Below are 17,216 nucleotides of genomic sequence, written 5' to 3'. Positions count from 1 at the left end.
ACCATAGGCAATTTTAAAAGGTGATTATTAAGAGATGTTTCCCTGAGCTCTGTGCCTCATGCATGCATTGGTAATCTCACACAATGTTAAACTCCTTTCTACTCGTACATATAGAATCTAGGTCCCTGTGACATCACGTGGAGTGGCATCCTATGGGCGCCAATGTGGCCTTTTTTCAAATGCTGTTAAAATTGACCATTGCCATTCATCTAAACTGGGATTTCTCAAACCAAATAATTTGTATATTATGAATACACTAATGGTGGGTAACGAATCGCAATCAATGCCTTTTGTTTTCTTTGATGAATGAAACTACCCTATTACATAATTATAATTATTATATAATATTATATTAAATTATACATATGTATACATAAAAATACATACGAGAAAGGTCATCCCTGATAACTAAGTAAATAAGTAGACAAGATCCTTTCACAACAGAAAAAAAAGTTAATGGGTTCGTTAACCACATTCTTTTACAGTCACTTGTAATAGTATCTAAAAAATAAAGAGGCATATTTTTTTATCAGTCCCCAACTTCTAAAGCTATTCGCAACAAAAAAGCGATGGCCATAACCCTTTCCAAGAAGAGTTGATGATATCATGAGCTCATGCAGAGCATGTCACTGCTTATTCAGAACTCCTCGACCTTGCGCCTTGGTCTTGTGTGGTTTTTCGTTGCTTACCCTCTTGTAAAGCATGTTTTCTCTTGATGAAAGGTTCTCCCTTAATGTGTAAATGAACCTACATTCTAAAAAATTCACTGACTCATGGATCTACTGTATTTCTTGATGTTCCACTTACAAGAGAAGGGACAAATGAGGATGATTTTTTTTCATAGGAGCATACCTTCGCCATTCATATCGCAAATTTTTAAATGAATTACAATTTCAGGCCAGAGAGAAAGAACCCATTGCATACCTGTGTAAATTTTTATATAAAATATGTTTAATTATAAAAATTGATTTGTACATAGCCTCCCAAACAAGCATATTCATAATCAAACATTTTACGTTTGAGTAATGCATAAGCTTGAATTAGGAATTACATAATACATTCACAGATGAGAAAAATTCGAATTCACATTAAAAGATTGAATCAAGATCTGAAATTTGTACAAATAACCTTACCACAATATCATACTTACATCATCACATTCACAACAAGTTTTGAAGCAACAAATCTCTCTCATTTGTTATAAATCGAATCATTAATGTGTCGAGTGGTTCATTACTTCTAGCCACTTGCCGACGCATTGCCATTCTGAAGTCCTCTTTTGCACCTTTGTCAACTCCTCTGGTTGACATTCTTCTTTGTCTGAAAATGAAAAACGTTTGATAAAATTCTATCTCCATGGCTCACGAAAGTGTTCATTACCTGCATTTCTTTCATAGTTTTCACTTTTCTTTGAACCAAAGATCATATCCCCAAACATTAATAATTTCTTCATTTTGCACTGATTTATTTAGGAGAGAGACTGATTATAATCACCATTTAACTACTCTGCCAAAATAACTATGTACATAGAAAAGGAGAACAAGCTGTAACGATTTAACATATTAAGCCAATGGCAATAATATCTTCCACATTTTTTTTTAACTTTTGTAACAGACAAAATGCTTCACCAACTGCATACAAGAGTCAGTCGGTCACATTTCTCAGTCTTAACGCACCAAAATTCACTAAGTCATTCTTCACTGTGTGGTATTCCATTATAAGGTTTCTTGGGTATTTCATTTTACCACCTTCTTTCTTATACCACTGGTTAACTAGTAGTATAAATAAAAGTGAAATATGTATCCAAGAAACCTTTACGCATCAATTGATAGCAAAATATTGATTTTTATATTCAATATTACCAACAACTTTTTTAACCATTTTATGTCACAGCTATGCAGAGGAAAATTAATTTTATCTCCAAACAGAGTTCCATTACAAAAATGACTGTGGAGGTATAACTTTTGTCCATTTTAGGACCCAACTCAATGGCATGCTGGTCTCTTTCCCCATTCACTGGAAAAGTAATCTTGCAAAAAGTTGTGACACATGAGTTTAGTGTTGTATACCAGAAGCTAACACACTGATCGCAACGAAATAAACTGATAATGAAAAGCCATTTAATTCAATACCACTTAAAACACATTTCATTATTAGAAGCACATTTTTAGCTGGATTTCTATGAAAAATTGAGTGCCAAAAACTATGCCTTTTTACATAGAAATCCAAAGAAAACATTCTTGGAGCTAGCATGAAATAAAGATTAAAAAACTGAGGAGCATGGTAGCATAGTAGGTAGAGTGCTTGGGCTTTGATCAAAGCGTCATGTGCTCAAATCCCAGGAGGGATAGGCTTGACTTGTTTGTGATTGATTTCTGTACAGAATAGTTCTGAATGCCTATTACTTTATCAATGGGTGAGTCCTCATTTATGTACCAGAATTTTTCAAAAATAATTCCAGTACACTACCTCGCAGGTGAAGCCACCACATGCTCCCAACTAAAGATCCAGAAAGTGTGAGGTTGCCCACAGAAATGAATTGGCCCCCTACCCTAAACGTGTGGCATAGGCAATCCTAGCTTGATCTACTCTCACTTAATTACACCAACCTTCATGATGAATCAATAAGTGAGTGATTAAGATAACAGGAGATAATTTCCTTTAATTTATGGCATATTTCAATGCAAGTGACTATATTGTTGCCAACTTAAAGTGCAGAACCTTAGAAAGAACAATACAGCCCATTATAAATTTGTACCCCTTAATGTAGTACGAGCAGAGGTAACCTGACTGCATCTGTCTCACAATCAGTGTGAGCAAACGATCTGAAATCTTTATAAGACTTGTTTGGGATTGCATTTGGTATATGGTGGCCTGAATCTGCCTTGACATTCACATGTGTAATGTTGATAAACTCAAAAAGAGCATAGAAAAACTGACACCAATGAATCATGGAGTTTTTTTTCAAAATTCAACAACTTACGTGGAAGGTGCTGCTGTAGATGAGGGGGGTAATATGTCCAAATGAATTGAGCCCCCGTGCTCTGTTGAGAGAAATACTATTTCCTCAAGGATATCCACATTGATGATGTACTGGGTGAAAAGAGGATAAGAGAGACTTCCTCGAAGCCGAATTTTTTCCAAGGCCCACACAATGGCATCCTCTTCACCCTCCAGGGGCCAACCAAGCTGAGAAAGCACCAATATATGTCCCAGCGCCATGTCACCAGGAGACGCAGATTGATTCTGGACACAAAAGAAGATATTGACTCAATAAAACTTTCCTACAATACATACCACCACAGGCAGATTTAAGGGGGGGGGAAGGGGGGCAGACCCTTAAAAAATAAGCAAGATATTTTTATACAGTCCCATAATCATTGTGTTCATTTTGATTAATGTATTTAAGGGTACCTTTGTGCCCCCCAGAACAAAATCCTGGATCCAGCCTTGAACACCACTTCCTTAACTTTAGATTGTCCAAGCACCTAAAAGACTTTGTGCCTCCTTCCACCAGGTTCACCCAGGGACTCAGGCTTTTATCCTAGCAAAACTTGATAGTTAACACTGGACTACCAAACATTACTCGTCTAACCATTTTCAAGCTTCAACTATTACCATTTAGAGTTTCATTTCTAGGGTATTTTAAAAATAATCAGCTACCCACAGAAATTTACCAAGGAATAAGCCCAGGCATGAAAATATTTCTGACATTATTTAAACTCATTTGGTACTATGCAGCGACTTTGTATATGAACAGAAAAAAACTAACAATATGTCAGAATTACATAGGGTTTCGACTCATTTTACTACAGATTTTGCTGATATGATAATCATGACATACCATGGAGATAATTAGCCCTCTGATCTAACACAGGGAGAGGTCAAGGAAGGGGGGGACAGTGGTGTTTCTCTATTTCCCCAGTAAATTCAACTCTCAGAAGACTCTTAACATTTTTGCAAAATTCTTAACATTAAATTTACTTGTACTTTACAGCTCACTCGCAGAGATAAAATGAACAGAGTACAGTGCAGACAAATTTTAACAAATTATTGGTTGTCTCCGGTTAGTTTCGTAGTCATGCCCCACACACACCCAGAACCTATGTCATCCCAAAGAAGTTGACGACGGAATCACCCCCCCAACCACTTATGTAGGGTCAACTTAGAAACACGTGTCGGGGCCTCTTGTTTATAAGGGACTGGTACATATGTAGGGATGACTCTGAATGCAGGCCTAAGGTCCAATCAAACCCAGTGGTAAAGATGAATAGTTAGCATCTTCGGGAAAAACTTACACATTTCATACCTCTTCCAATATAAGGGCTCAGTTATTTCCACCTTAAAATTTAATGTTTGGTCCAATGTCCTCAGTCTATGCTGCATAGACTGAGGACAACAATACATATCAGTGAGGCAAGTAGCCCATCAGTGACAATCGCAACCCACTTTAGGATAGATGATTTTGGAAAGGAGATTAATATGCAGTGTATCACAAGGGCCGGAACAAACTATAGCTGCTATGCAAAAAACCTTGCCATTTAATTATCACAGTATTTATCCTTCCCCTTTGAATAAATATTAGCTTTCCTATTTTTATCTTTTGTTCCTTTCTCATAAAAGGAGAGAAATAGCATTTCAACAGGAATATGATAGCGGAAAATTTAATTCTAACAATACAGAACTTTAAACAATTATGACTGAAGTCATTTACTTATAAAAATAATTTCACAAAGGGATTGAATGAAAGTCACTCAAATACATAAAACCATAATGATGTAAAAAAATATTGCAGGTATATGCTTTCTTCTACCAAAAACCCATACATAATGTCCTTACTTTAATAAGTAGTGAGGCATTCATCCCAAGATAGATAGTCGATTCAGAGTCATTGACAGGGTAACAGCAGGCAATAATACAAAATGAATTGAAACTGGTTATGTGACTAAAATTATTTTTATTTAAAATTCACCCCTATAGACTTAAAACATTGTAATTTATTGTGAAAAGTAGGCTGGAAAACAGTGTGTCTATATTATAAAGTGGACCAAAACTACTTGACAGAAACACCATGATATCACTGATGTGTAGATTATTTTACGTTTCCGGCTTAAATAAAATCAATATAATAAGCTTCAACCCATAAGACATACCTGAAATGAGGTCAACAAGAGCTTGACACAGTACTTTAGCACCTCAGCCCTATTTAGAGGCAGGAAGTGCAGGTGCCGCCGTCCAGGAGCTAAGGGTTGTTTAAGAAGACCATTGGTTGGAGGAGGATTTGTGGGTGGACCTACTGGAGACGAGGGTGGGGCCATTGGTAGAGCAGCAACTACTTGAAGGACATGCTCACATGCAACCTGACTCAAACAAGAGAGGAAAAATACACACAAGAATTATTTCAAAAAGATACTATCTGCCACCAAAATCCATAAAAAGTGAAAGTATATCGATAGCTCCAATGCACTAAACTTAACTATTGCCCACCCAATCAAATCTGCTCATCTAGTAGCCCAACAATACGAATGCACTCAGCTGGCAGTAGCCAGAGCACAAATGCTCACCTTCGAAGCTTGGAGAATAGGAGTTGAGCGTTTATGCTCCGGCTACAGCCAGCTGAGTGCATTCATTTTGTTGGAAAACTAGATGAGCAGATTTGATTCGGTGGGCAATTGTTAAGCGTTTGTGCAGTGGAGGTATCAATATGAAACAAACATAAGGGCCATATCACTAGAATTTAAAATCTTAATAAAGAAATTCTCGACAATGGAATAGTTCACCAAGATCCAAAATTACAGTTTAATTGATAAATTCAGCATAAAGATATGAACATGAAAATTGACACAAAAAACCTGTTAGTATGTATCCGCCCATGCCCAAGTTTAACACAAAAAGCAATCTGTGGTGGTAGAAATAGCAGAATTGGTCATCACTCCATAATGCGACAAAAAAATATATCAACACAGCCACTCACATAGACATAAAATAAAAATCAACTGCTGTGGACCTCAAGAGGCAAATGTACTCACATTAAATTTATCCAAGCAGAAATATGTGCTAGCCAGCCGAAGGTTTTTACGCAAAGGCACATCCTGACTTTGATGAATTTTTGCTAATGCATCTTCAAACTGCCCTTTATAGAGCATCATGTCCACCAGAAATCCTTGAAACCATGGCCAGCTGTCCACTTTCAGATGTTGGCTTAACTTGATGAATTCTGTAAAAATGGTTATCCATAACTGGAACATTCTCTTCATTTACATAGATTTGTAAAAAATGTGTCCAAATTAGGAAATGTAGACAAAATGGTTAATTGTTGATGCAAATTGGTTACAAAACTGTCCAATTAAGACCAGCACCATCAGCTTTGTATTTTCGTTTTTATAACGAAACTTAAGGGAATAGCTTTATACCTTTCTCTAAACTGTCAGAACTGTGAAGAAGGTCCCAGCAACGCACAGCCATCAAGAAGTTTTGAGAAAGAACTGCAGACGAGTTACTGCTTGAGGCTGTGGAGGCTGTTGATGGTATTTGAGTGACAGTAGTAGATCCCACAGGAGATGATGATGGCAAACCAGACCCATCTTGGGAAGAAGTCTTGATAGCATGTGGTCCAACTGTAATCAAAGGTGCCCCACTTTCATCTTCTGTTCGGCGACGTTTCAATTTTGGCTCAGCAGAAGGCGATGTAACTCCTTCTCGTGTGCAAAAGGCTTCAACAAGGACTAAAGTAGTATCTCCACCGGTACCACTTGCACCAGCCCCTAAAAAATAATTTGAGCAAGAATTTCTTGAACAAGATAGCCTCAGTGAAGAAATCAAGTAACACGCAATGTGCAGGGAGTAAATGTATTGCTACTGCTACTGAGGATAAATTGATTACGCTTTTTAAATTTCAAATAATGATGGAGCATTTCCAGTGACACTAGAGTGTGACAGCAGTAGAATCGGAGTTAAGCCTTAAATGCGTCCTCTCAAAAGTATTCCAATTGAACTCTTGAGTCATTTCTCATTGCCTCTTTTTTACTTTTCCATGATCATATGGAGAACATAGAACCCATTATTGGTGGCATTCCAATAGAGAATACTGCCTTATTTGATGACATGATGTGGCACTGGCCTATGGCCTGAACTTACACATATCGCCGAATCAGTAAAAGAGATGCATAGTTGTGGTTTAATTTTAAATTTATAAAGAACCAAGATGATCGATATACCTTTCCAAATTGAGGAAAGAGCTGTTGTTCCAGCCAAAAGCACTAAAAATCGCGTAAAAATCGAAATTATGCTTAAAATCACATATATTTGCACTCTAAAAAATCAAGGAGCCCCACTAATTACAATGAATACAAAGGGTTATTAAAAAGACACATTTTCATCAACAAAAAGAAAACAAAAGCAAATTGAAGTTTATAAAGTCTTCTTCGATACAATGTGGGTTTTGAGGAGAATAATTTCTTTTAAGATTAAACACTCAAGCCCTTGATTTCCACTGATATTTCAGTAAATGCCTCTCAAACTATTGTCAGGACTTCGAAATTCCATCACCATACGCCCTTTTGCGAATAATCATTCATTCACATTCATAAGCATATCATCATCACATCAAGAATCATTCACATGCATAGTGCCAAGAGTAAAATGGGCAGATAACTTTACCATGACTATGTTGATGAGGCTGCACATTGGCTCGGTCCACCATGAACACATATTCATACAGACAGTGTAGAAAAAATGTTGTGGTGCAGTAGAGGAGCTGCTTATGATTCACGCTATCTTCAGTACCCAATGGCCGTGAACGATAGAAGTTGAATAGATTCTGCCAATAGTTTTCTTTGTTCCTGTTATTCATAAGTGGAAGGAAGAAAAAGACCATGAACACAAGAATTTTTTTATTATTCTATACAAGTTAAGCTTGTAATCGGAAAACTTTACCTCCAAATAACACAGAAGTGAAATGATTACTCACAAAATGAAACACAAACTTCATTCTTTACCCATAATCTCTGATGTATGCATGAGAAAAATACTGACACAAATCACTCCTTAACATAATAGGGTGGAGTACATTACTAATCCATAGGCAGTCGTGGATACAGATGGGGGGCACAAGGGGTTCGCACCCCTCCCCTGCAGCCCCGCCCATATTACCAAACATTGCTGAACCACAATTATAACTTTTTAATATCAAGATGGCATTGTCTTGCATATGTGTGTAATAAATTTAACTAAAATTTTCTAAAACTCTGCATGTGGCTTGATTAATTTTTATTAGGATAAAAGATAAGGTAACTCCTTTTGTACCCCCCCCCCCCCCCCTAGAGTTTATACATAACATTGAGCATTTAAATGTTTACTTAAAATACAAACACATTCATATTTCACTTCCATTCCTAAAAAGTTACAAGCCAAAGCATGTTTACTTACAAAGTTGAAGAGAACAGACCACTTAGGTCCCAGCCCAACTTCATTCCAGTGACTTCTTGAATGTGAAACAAATGCCTCCAGGGGTCATCTATCTTGCTTTCAAATTCAGGTAAATCCTTAAACATTCAAATTTCCACCAGTATAACATCAGAGCTTATACTATTATTACTTACTTAGTCACACATCAAATACCCACAATGCATATATGTAGCAAAAATATAACTAAACATGCAATGTTCAGTCACATAGATATTTATGTATAGTTTATGATAAAGAAGGCCTAATGTGCATTACAGGAATTTTTTTTCAATTTTTCATTTGCATGCTTCCCTATGCTACAATTAAATTCACTGCAACGTGTGAAGAAATTGTACTTAAACATAGATAGTTTCAGATTAAATAGATTATCATACCATTCAAGCTTCAAAAAAGAACTAGGTACATACCTGAATAGACTTGCTGGGAGACATCAAGTAACATAGATAAAATTCAATGGATTTTTGTAGAAGACGAAATAACTGCTTTACTGGAAGTTCAACAGAGCTAGACCCTAACAACGGTAGCAGATCACAGACTGCAATTAAAAAAAAATGTCAAAGTAAATTCACTGACACTGACGTCATTCTTGGTAAAATATTTGAGTCCCCAAAAGTACTGACACTTACCTAAAAGTTTACGGTAACAATTGACAGAATTCTGATAGTGGCTGTGTTTTTCAGCGGTCATTAGTGTGTCCACCAGCTTAGGCTACAAAATAAGACAAAAGAACACGGTAAAAAATTACATATTAGGATAGTTACTACAGTAGGTGCAAAAACATGCTCTCTATGGGTCATCGTATAAAATTTTTTGCATTCATTTCAGAGATTTCATTGATACATATATGGCATAAATCAAGTTCTCACGGCTCTGAACCCATTTAATTATGTTAACTGTGCTTCATATGTAACCAAACAAAAAAATACATGGTAGACCTAAAATAAATGCTTGGTCACCCTTGTCTATCTGATTAACCACTTCTCAGACTGCATTTTACCAACCCTATCAGTCATGTTAGCAGTGAATCTGAGGATCATGCCAGCAGGCAACCACTGACAAAAAAATCAATATCTTTTACTTCCTTATTGGGATTCAGACAAATTCTTCATGATTAATTCCTAGTTAAAAGTGATGCAAGGCTCAAGTTTTGGTTTCTGGAATATGATCACATACACTGCATATAGGGAACCACCGTAACAATCATTATACTTTCCGCAATATGCAGATGTGGCAGGAATAATTTTGAAGAAAATTTCGTTTTCTTACAAACCCATTGTACTGACCCTATAAAAACCAATGTGAGATAGGATATCTTTGTGATTTTCTAGACAACCATTTATTCTTGCTTTACTCTACAAGCCTTGGATTTGCTTAATGTTTCCAGAGAACGGGAGGCCAAATCTTAAAGCTGAAAACATCCTAAATCTGTTTAGTGTAGTGTGGGGATGATTAGGCACGTGGTAAATAAATGCAATAACCAATAATGCATAACAGGGTTGGTTTATTTCACTATTTGAGTAGCACAGGCAAGCTTTACGGTATCGACTCAAAAGACTCTTCTCGTCCAGACTGTCATGGCGTCGCCTCTCTCATCTTAGTGGCGTTCTCTCCACCAAACGCTCTCTCGTGGCAGTTGGTGGAAAAACAGTTGCAACACCTTCTGCTTGTCTGCCACATTTAGTAATTACTTTCATGGAAATTTTATTATGATCTTTCAACATGCACACACGTGATACATTTTAAATACAGTGCAACCTCGATATAACGACACCCCACGGTGCACTAATAAACATTCGCTATAGCGAATTGTCGCTTTACCGGAGGTGGAGCAAATAATAGCCAATATACCTGTTGCGAACAGTTATACAGGAACAGGAGTGGTGCGGCGACAGATAAACATCTATCCAATAAACGTAAGCATAAATCCAGACGAAAGGCGATGTTGTTTTTACATCACTAAATTTCCTTACTCAAATAACGACTAACTATTCAAACAATTTATAAGCGCCGCACTGAATAAAAATCATGCAAAGCATTGTTTCGTCAATCATTATATTTATCGAACGACAGTTTACCACATAAATTTGAGACTGAGCACTCCATTAACTTCATTTCTAACAGATCGCTAGCAATTACAGAGGTTAAGGAGTCTTGATGAAAGTCTTCCGGCGGTGAAACCCTCGCTATGGCGAGAGCCAACACCGAAAGGGTCTCGTAAAAACGAATTTTTTAACACGCTTATTATAGGGTCTATTGACGGTGCATCGGCTATCTCTCGTAATAGCGGGGGTGTCGCTATAGCCCGTACTCGCTTTAACGAGGTTCCACTGTACTTAGTTTGATTTGAGCTTAATACATAATTTACAAAAGAAAAGGTCAGCGTTTACAAATACACAAAAAATGGTCTAACTCTTAATTCGCTCCATTGGCAAGAGTGTTTCTCTACAAAACAAGTGTAAGCTGTGTATCAAAAATCCACCAATATGAAAGAAAGAAATATCTTGCAAAGTATTTACGAAATGATGATTTTCCATTCTGCACCCATTCACATTAAATATAGGAATCACGTGGATGAAGGTTGACAATCATAGATAGGATTACATATCTCTCATACTTACATAGATTCCATTGAATCTTGACACCATGGATTCAATTGAATTTTTTTAAGATTGCTCATATCTTTATTAATATGAATAATGACGCAATGCATAAGGTAATAGAAATATGATAAATTTATTATACTAAAGGTACTGAACCCGATGCCAACATACCCCATGCTGGGCCACTGTCTGTGGAAACCGGCGAAGAAGCAGTAAGAGCAAACGGCAGTGCTCCATGGTATCCTCACTCCGATCTGCTGACACCAAAAGCAGTTGGTGTTGAATATCTAATAGAAGGCAAGAGAAATACTGAAGTTATTCTTCAAAGATTTCACAACGGTAAATCTTTAAGTGCTTCCATCTGAAAAACAGAATCACTGAATTTAAAACTTCCAAAAACTATGAAACTAAAAATTATTTTTACCTTAGATAAGTTATATTAGTTCAAGTCCGATTCAAATTTAATGAAAAGATGGGAAGATGATGGAAATAACAGAAAGCAAAAACAGATTTTGCAACAGGTGCTCTTGCCACTCAACACATTCAGTGCGGAGCACGTTAATTGACGTGGTCCCGTCCAAGCCGAAATAATAATAATAATTTATTCACTGAAGGCAATACATTTGCATAGTTACGTCAAGTGGAATACATTACAAAAAGCATAAAAACACAAACAAATGATGGCAATAGAACACACTATGAACACAAATGACAATTAAAGACATATCAGAACAATATTTAAATCAGTGATAAAGGCATAATACATATAAATAATATAGTTACCCTTACTCATTTAAGTTTTTCCTTACATAGAGCATAAAATTCATCAATAGAATACAAAGGTTTTATTAAAAATTTTTTGAGCTCAATTTTGAATTTATACAAATTGCTGATTTTCTTAATATTTTGAGGGAGTGAATTGCGGAGTTTGGCTCCTTTGAGGTATGGACCCTCAGTATTTAGTGTGGTAGATCTAGTTTTTATGTGGATATCTAGGTTTGACCTGGTATGATGCTGGTGAATGTTGCAGTTGAACTCATATAAATTCATGTTGTTTTTAACAAGCAGAATGAGTTCAAAAATATACAAGGAGGGTAGGGGCATTATACTGGCCCTACTAAAATAAGGTCTACAGGACTCTCTATAAGATAGGTTGAAGAGAGTCCTTATGGCCTGCTTTTGCAATTTAAAATGTTTGCACTGTGGCACGAACTGCCCCATAAAATGAGGCCAAATACCAGTATGGATTGGAAGTTAGAAAAATATAGCAGCTTCAGAATATTAAAGCTTAAGCTAAGGCGAAGATGTCTAAGCTGATACAGAGATTTACTTAGCTTGGGTATTATTGAATTGATGTGTGAGGACCATTTTAAGGATAGCTCGAATACAACACCAATGAATTTTACATTGTCTGCAAATAAGAGGTCAACATCATTAAGTTGTACAACGAAGCATGTCAATTGACGTGCTCTGCCGGTCGGACGGGGGCCTTTCTTCGCCTCCGTACATGACTAATATCCACTTCAGAGTCTTCCGATCATGTGCATGACCTTGAGCAAGCTTCCCTCTTTCTACCCGTGTGCGCCACTAGTAAATAGCAGTATTGGAACGGAAGTTATGGCATGAAAACCTCTATTTTTCTTTCTTATTTTAAAAGCCGTATTTGAAGACGTTCATGAAAATCGGTCCCGCATTGAATGTGTTAAGCTATCAAGGCATCTTATTACTCAGAGGATATTTGCAGGCTTAAAGGATAAGGAGACTAATAACACCACATATATATAACTCCATCATGGTAGCATAATAATTATCCCTGATCCATAATCTTAAAGCTATAGCTTAACTTTGAAACTAAGGACTTCAAGGTTCAGATTGTTTAGGAGATGAACATGGACTTGCCAGCAGAACCTATAAAGAGTCATCTGCAAGTAAACTTAAAGCGTGAAAATTCCAAACTACATTTAGAAATCATCTGCCTTGACCAGAAATCGAACTTAGAATGCAAGCCAGGTTTTTTAAAAAATATATCTATCAAGACATTTTCTTACCCTGAGGGAGGTTATTAAGGAAAGAGTGGTTAAGGCTGCTAAACTTAATTGCCACAAATCCGGCATAGTTGGATGGATAGCACAAGATCCCTCTCGCTAGAGCAGAACTTAGATTCTTCCAACACTTAGGATAGCTAGGAACCTAATAAATCACTTCAAGGGACCCTTTCAATTTCTGGGAGGCAATTAACTTTAAAGAGAGAAATAAATTTCCACTAAAAATTGACAACTTTGGGTGATATGAATGGCTTACATTTGTACACCTCGAGATGGGATCTCATAGACTACACCACTGCTGAGCATCATCTATTGTGGTCAAGTTTCTAAAATACAGATGGCCACTGAAACATCAACATGAAATTCCCACACTTTTGTAGCCTTTCTGGACTATTCCGCAGATGCATGTTATTTTAAAGAATATTTTTCTCCACAAATGATAATAATGAGAACAACAGCTATTAGGATTACAAATTATTCACTCTTGACCAATCATATTTTAGATTTTCTCATGAATTATAACTTGTTTACAACTATAATCATCATCCTTAAATTTTTAGGAAAGGTAGAGTAGAGCCTATGTCAACATCATAGGTCGATTTAGGAACCCCCCCAGACACACAAAAAATAGACGAGATTTTTACCACAAATATTAATAAATTTTATATTTCAATATAAAAGCTCTAAATACTTACATATTAATAACTTTTCTATTAAAATTAAAATTATATTTCACAGAGCAATTGTTGCATGTAGTTTTTAATCCTAAATATGAGAAGACCATTTGCCTGTCAGACCCTGGTGTCCCACCAAATAAATGATCCTGAATCCACCCATGGTCAACATGTACCTGTATCTCAGCAGAAAAAAATTTACTTTTAACAAAATACCAAATTATCAAATTTGTGACACAGATAAATGCTGAAAATGGTTGATTTCATACATACTGCAAATTTCAAGGTGATAAAATAATTTTTAAGCAAGTAATACACAATGAAAAAAGAGTGAGTGAAAAGACTGAAAAAGGTTGACCAGAAGTGATCTGTAAAAACCTTTTAAAAAATTTCGTACAATCATGACATATAATGTACTTCAGCAATTGTTGTTCACCACCTGAATGAAAATTATTTTTCCAGATTTGCCATTTTCCCATGATTTTTCCTCACAAATTGACATTACCAGAATTTATAGGTTTTCCAGAGGAGCAATTTCTTTCAATAGAAGAAACTGGAATCTCATGATGGATATAGAAAATATTTTTTGTTCCCTCAATGCAGGCAAAGGTGCCTCTGTCTCATTTTGCGTAGGGTGTGCAGTTTATTTATTTATTTATTATCATCGCCCCGAAAACAGCTCACTTAGGCCTTTTACATCGGGGGGTATAACATGAAACAAAAGCTATCACACACAACCATGCCCTGGATAGGGGCAACCTACCCAGGTGGGACTCGAACCCGCGACCGTCGGTTTGGCAGGCGAGGACTTTGCCCCGCCGCCACTGAGGCAAAGGTTGCAGTCATAGGTGCAACAACAAGCCACATTATGCTGCAGCTACATTTTGGGATTATGTACCCTCAATTTCAGTCATTTTATGGCATGAAGGAATTAATCATTAGTGCTTTAAGAATGAGGAATTTAAGTCTTCCTCACACGCTATTTATGGACAATGCCACAATTTCACAGCAAATATCAAGAAGTGACACTAGATAAAGGTATCTGCCTCCCATTCTCCATGACCAAACATGTGAGAAATGGCATCATGACGCATTTAACTGAAGTGACAAGGAGTACAGGGTCAGATTCACAAGAACACCATCCATGAAAGACATCTTAATCTTTTTTTTTCCTCTTTGAACTTGTGTGTATTCATGGGTTGAGACATGCAACAAAATGGTTCCTTGCCGTATTATATAAGACTCCCTAGTGGGGAATAAAATTCATCTCCCGTCGTTCACTGCCCCTTGGTGACGCCCTCAAATTTTTATTTACTTGCAAATGTTAGCACTCAAGCAATGATAATGAAATGCACGTACCACAAAAACCACATATGTATTTCTTAATAGATGCCAATGAAGCTAAATTTCACAAAAAATGTTGGGCATATGCGTGTGAGTACCACTACAAGCACCATAAATTAAGGCAATGAAGCTGAAATTGTTTCCACCATTAGATTTCGGGAAAAAAATTATTTATAAGTAGCATCATTTACACAGTGCTGGCATTAAGTGGAACTGGGAAAATTGAAATAAGTGTGCCAGGCCACACAGCGAAGAATTGATGTTGGGATAGGAGTTACATGAATAATACAATACAAACGAGAAAAAATAAAGACGAGATTAGGGAGATATTGTGATCCAACAGGATGTTGGGGGAGGACCTGTGAACAAATCTGTTAGAAAAATATTTCTTTAAAGTTTTCTTTAACAAGAAAACATTCTAGATGAAACTGCCGAGTTTGAGAATTACAATATCTAATTTTTACTCACTCTAATGCCTATAGATTTCGAGCCACACTAGTTACTTTAACAAACTCACTAAGGGGTATGTGCGAAAACATTTGCCTCAAGAAAACTGCTTCTGCATCTCCGCTCTCAGTTCTCAAGGCAGTGGTCACCGCTTGCACTTCTTTCCATAATTCTGGCTCGTCTTGAAATTTCTGAAAACTGCATAATGGAAAAATATACTACAGTAAAACGGCGACCAACGAAGAATTAGGAGCAAACATTTTTCAAATCGAAAACTTACATAGCACTGAAACATTTCGCTGATTCTTTAACACTCTTGGCAGACTTTTCGATGTTGTAAGCCTCAAACTAAATTTAAATACAGAAATCATTCAATCAGCCGTCTTCAAAGTCAAAAACAGAAATCGCAGTGCCGGTCATCAACTCCTGGACACTTACCTGAACCCCGAAATTGTTGGAAAATAAAGTTTTTGCCGTCAGCATCCATGCTTTGGCTTCATAAGGATTACTTTTCAAGGCATTTTTCGCTCTTAAAACTAAGTATTCCTCATCAGAAAGACGTTTCACCTGAACTGGCATTTCGTCCACCTTGATTTCAAAGCAAAACAATTTTTATCGAATACGAATTACGTTACTCGTTTGTTAATCCTAAAACACCAACTTATGAAATATAATCTATTCCTTCATATCTCTACTGATGTTTTTAATGCAATAAATACGTTAAGCGTTGTAAAAATATCATATTACTGCAAACTTTTACAATTTTAAACCATTTAATTGAAGGTATTACCGATTTATGGACCTTAAAAAAGCGCATGAAATACTGTACCGTTTGCCCAACTGTTGGAGTAGGAGCAAGTAGGAGGGATTACAAGTATTGAATTTGAAGTTCGTGTCCCTTTGTGTTACTTGTGCGACGCTTTGTCTTCGCTGAATTTCAGATTCGTATGGATATTTGTGTATGCTTATTCACCATGTCACTGTATAGAACTCGGGGTCGATTTATCTAAGGCAGCGTAATATCTAGAAAATCTCTTATTGGTTTCAGTTTTGGATGTAAATGAGCAAGTATAACGCCAATATAAACATGCAGTACATGCCTTTGCAACCTCATCAGATAGAATTGATTTCTCTAGCTGAATTGGCTGGAATAAATGCTCACCCTCAAGTAATGCGGTGGGTATGAACCTAAATTAATTCTTTTCTCCTTTATTTTATGAGTCAAAGTTAAGATAATGTTTACTTTCAGGGTGCTCATCGATTTGCTGGCGATGAATGTTCAACCTACTGCCGTTTATGCTCTTCTGCGGGAAGTGTGCGTGAAGAATAGATCTCAAAAAGATTCGAGTTCTAAAAGTTCCCGTGCATCTCGGACAAGTGTGAATTCTGATAAAAGTTCTCATAAAAACTGAATTAGTTCGCAATTTAACAAGTGCTTGTGCTAGAAGTAGGTATTCGTCGTGTTTTTTAATGAGTATTACATATATATTATTCATTAAATTGAGATATATATCGATTCCTATTACCTAAATGACAGGCTCTAAGTTTCAGTAAATAAGAGCCTGTCCTATCAACAGTTATTTATGAGCTTGGGTACTCAACATCCGTGTTGTCTTCTTGAGCATCTGCTTACTTCCTTC

General features: G+C 36.5%; 1 protein-coding gene and 1 long non-coding RNA gene across 2 annotated transcripts; one reads left to right on the top strand and one right to left on the bottom strand.

The window, feature by feature from the left end:
• Positions 1-929: 929 nt before the first annotated feature.
• On the bottom strand, positions 930-16,177 carry LOC124156431 (integrator complex subunit 10). Its single transcript, XM_046530983.1, has 13 exons — positions 16,015-16,177; positions 15,857-15,924; positions 15,647-15,774; positions 11,238-11,353; positions 9,093-9,174; positions 8,874-9,001; positions 8,428-8,543; positions 7,660-7,841; positions 6,414-6,764; positions 6,030-6,217; positions 5,154-5,360; positions 2,984-3,246; positions 930-1,320 (listed from the first exon to the last, which is right to left on the bottom strand). Exons 1-13 carry the CDS (start codon positions 16,153-16,155, stop codon positions 1,161-1,163), a joined length of 2,130 nt encoding a protein of 709 aa, XP_046386939.1. The 5' UTR covers positions 16,156-16,177; the 3' UTR covers positions 930-1,160.
• Positions 16,178-16,351: 174 nt separating this feature from the next.
• LOC124156430 lies at positions 16,352-16,969 on the top strand. Its single transcript, XR_006864318.1, has 3 exons — positions 16,352-16,535; positions 16,625-16,752; positions 16,826-16,969. It is a non-coding gene; the product is annotated as an uncharacterized LOC124156430 (long non-coding RNA).
• Positions 16,970-17,216: the final 247 nt, after the last annotated feature.

Source organism: Ischnura elegans, chromosome 3 (genome assembly GCF_921293095.1).
Source record: "Ischnura elegans chromosome 3, ioIscEleg1.1, whole genome shotgun sequence".
NCBI classification, from domain to species: Eukaryota; Metazoa; Arthropoda; class Insecta; order Odonata; family Coenagrionidae; genus Ischnura; species Ischnura elegans.
Note: the sequence above shows the minus strand (reverse complement) of the source record. Positions and strands in the feature narration are given on the sequence as shown.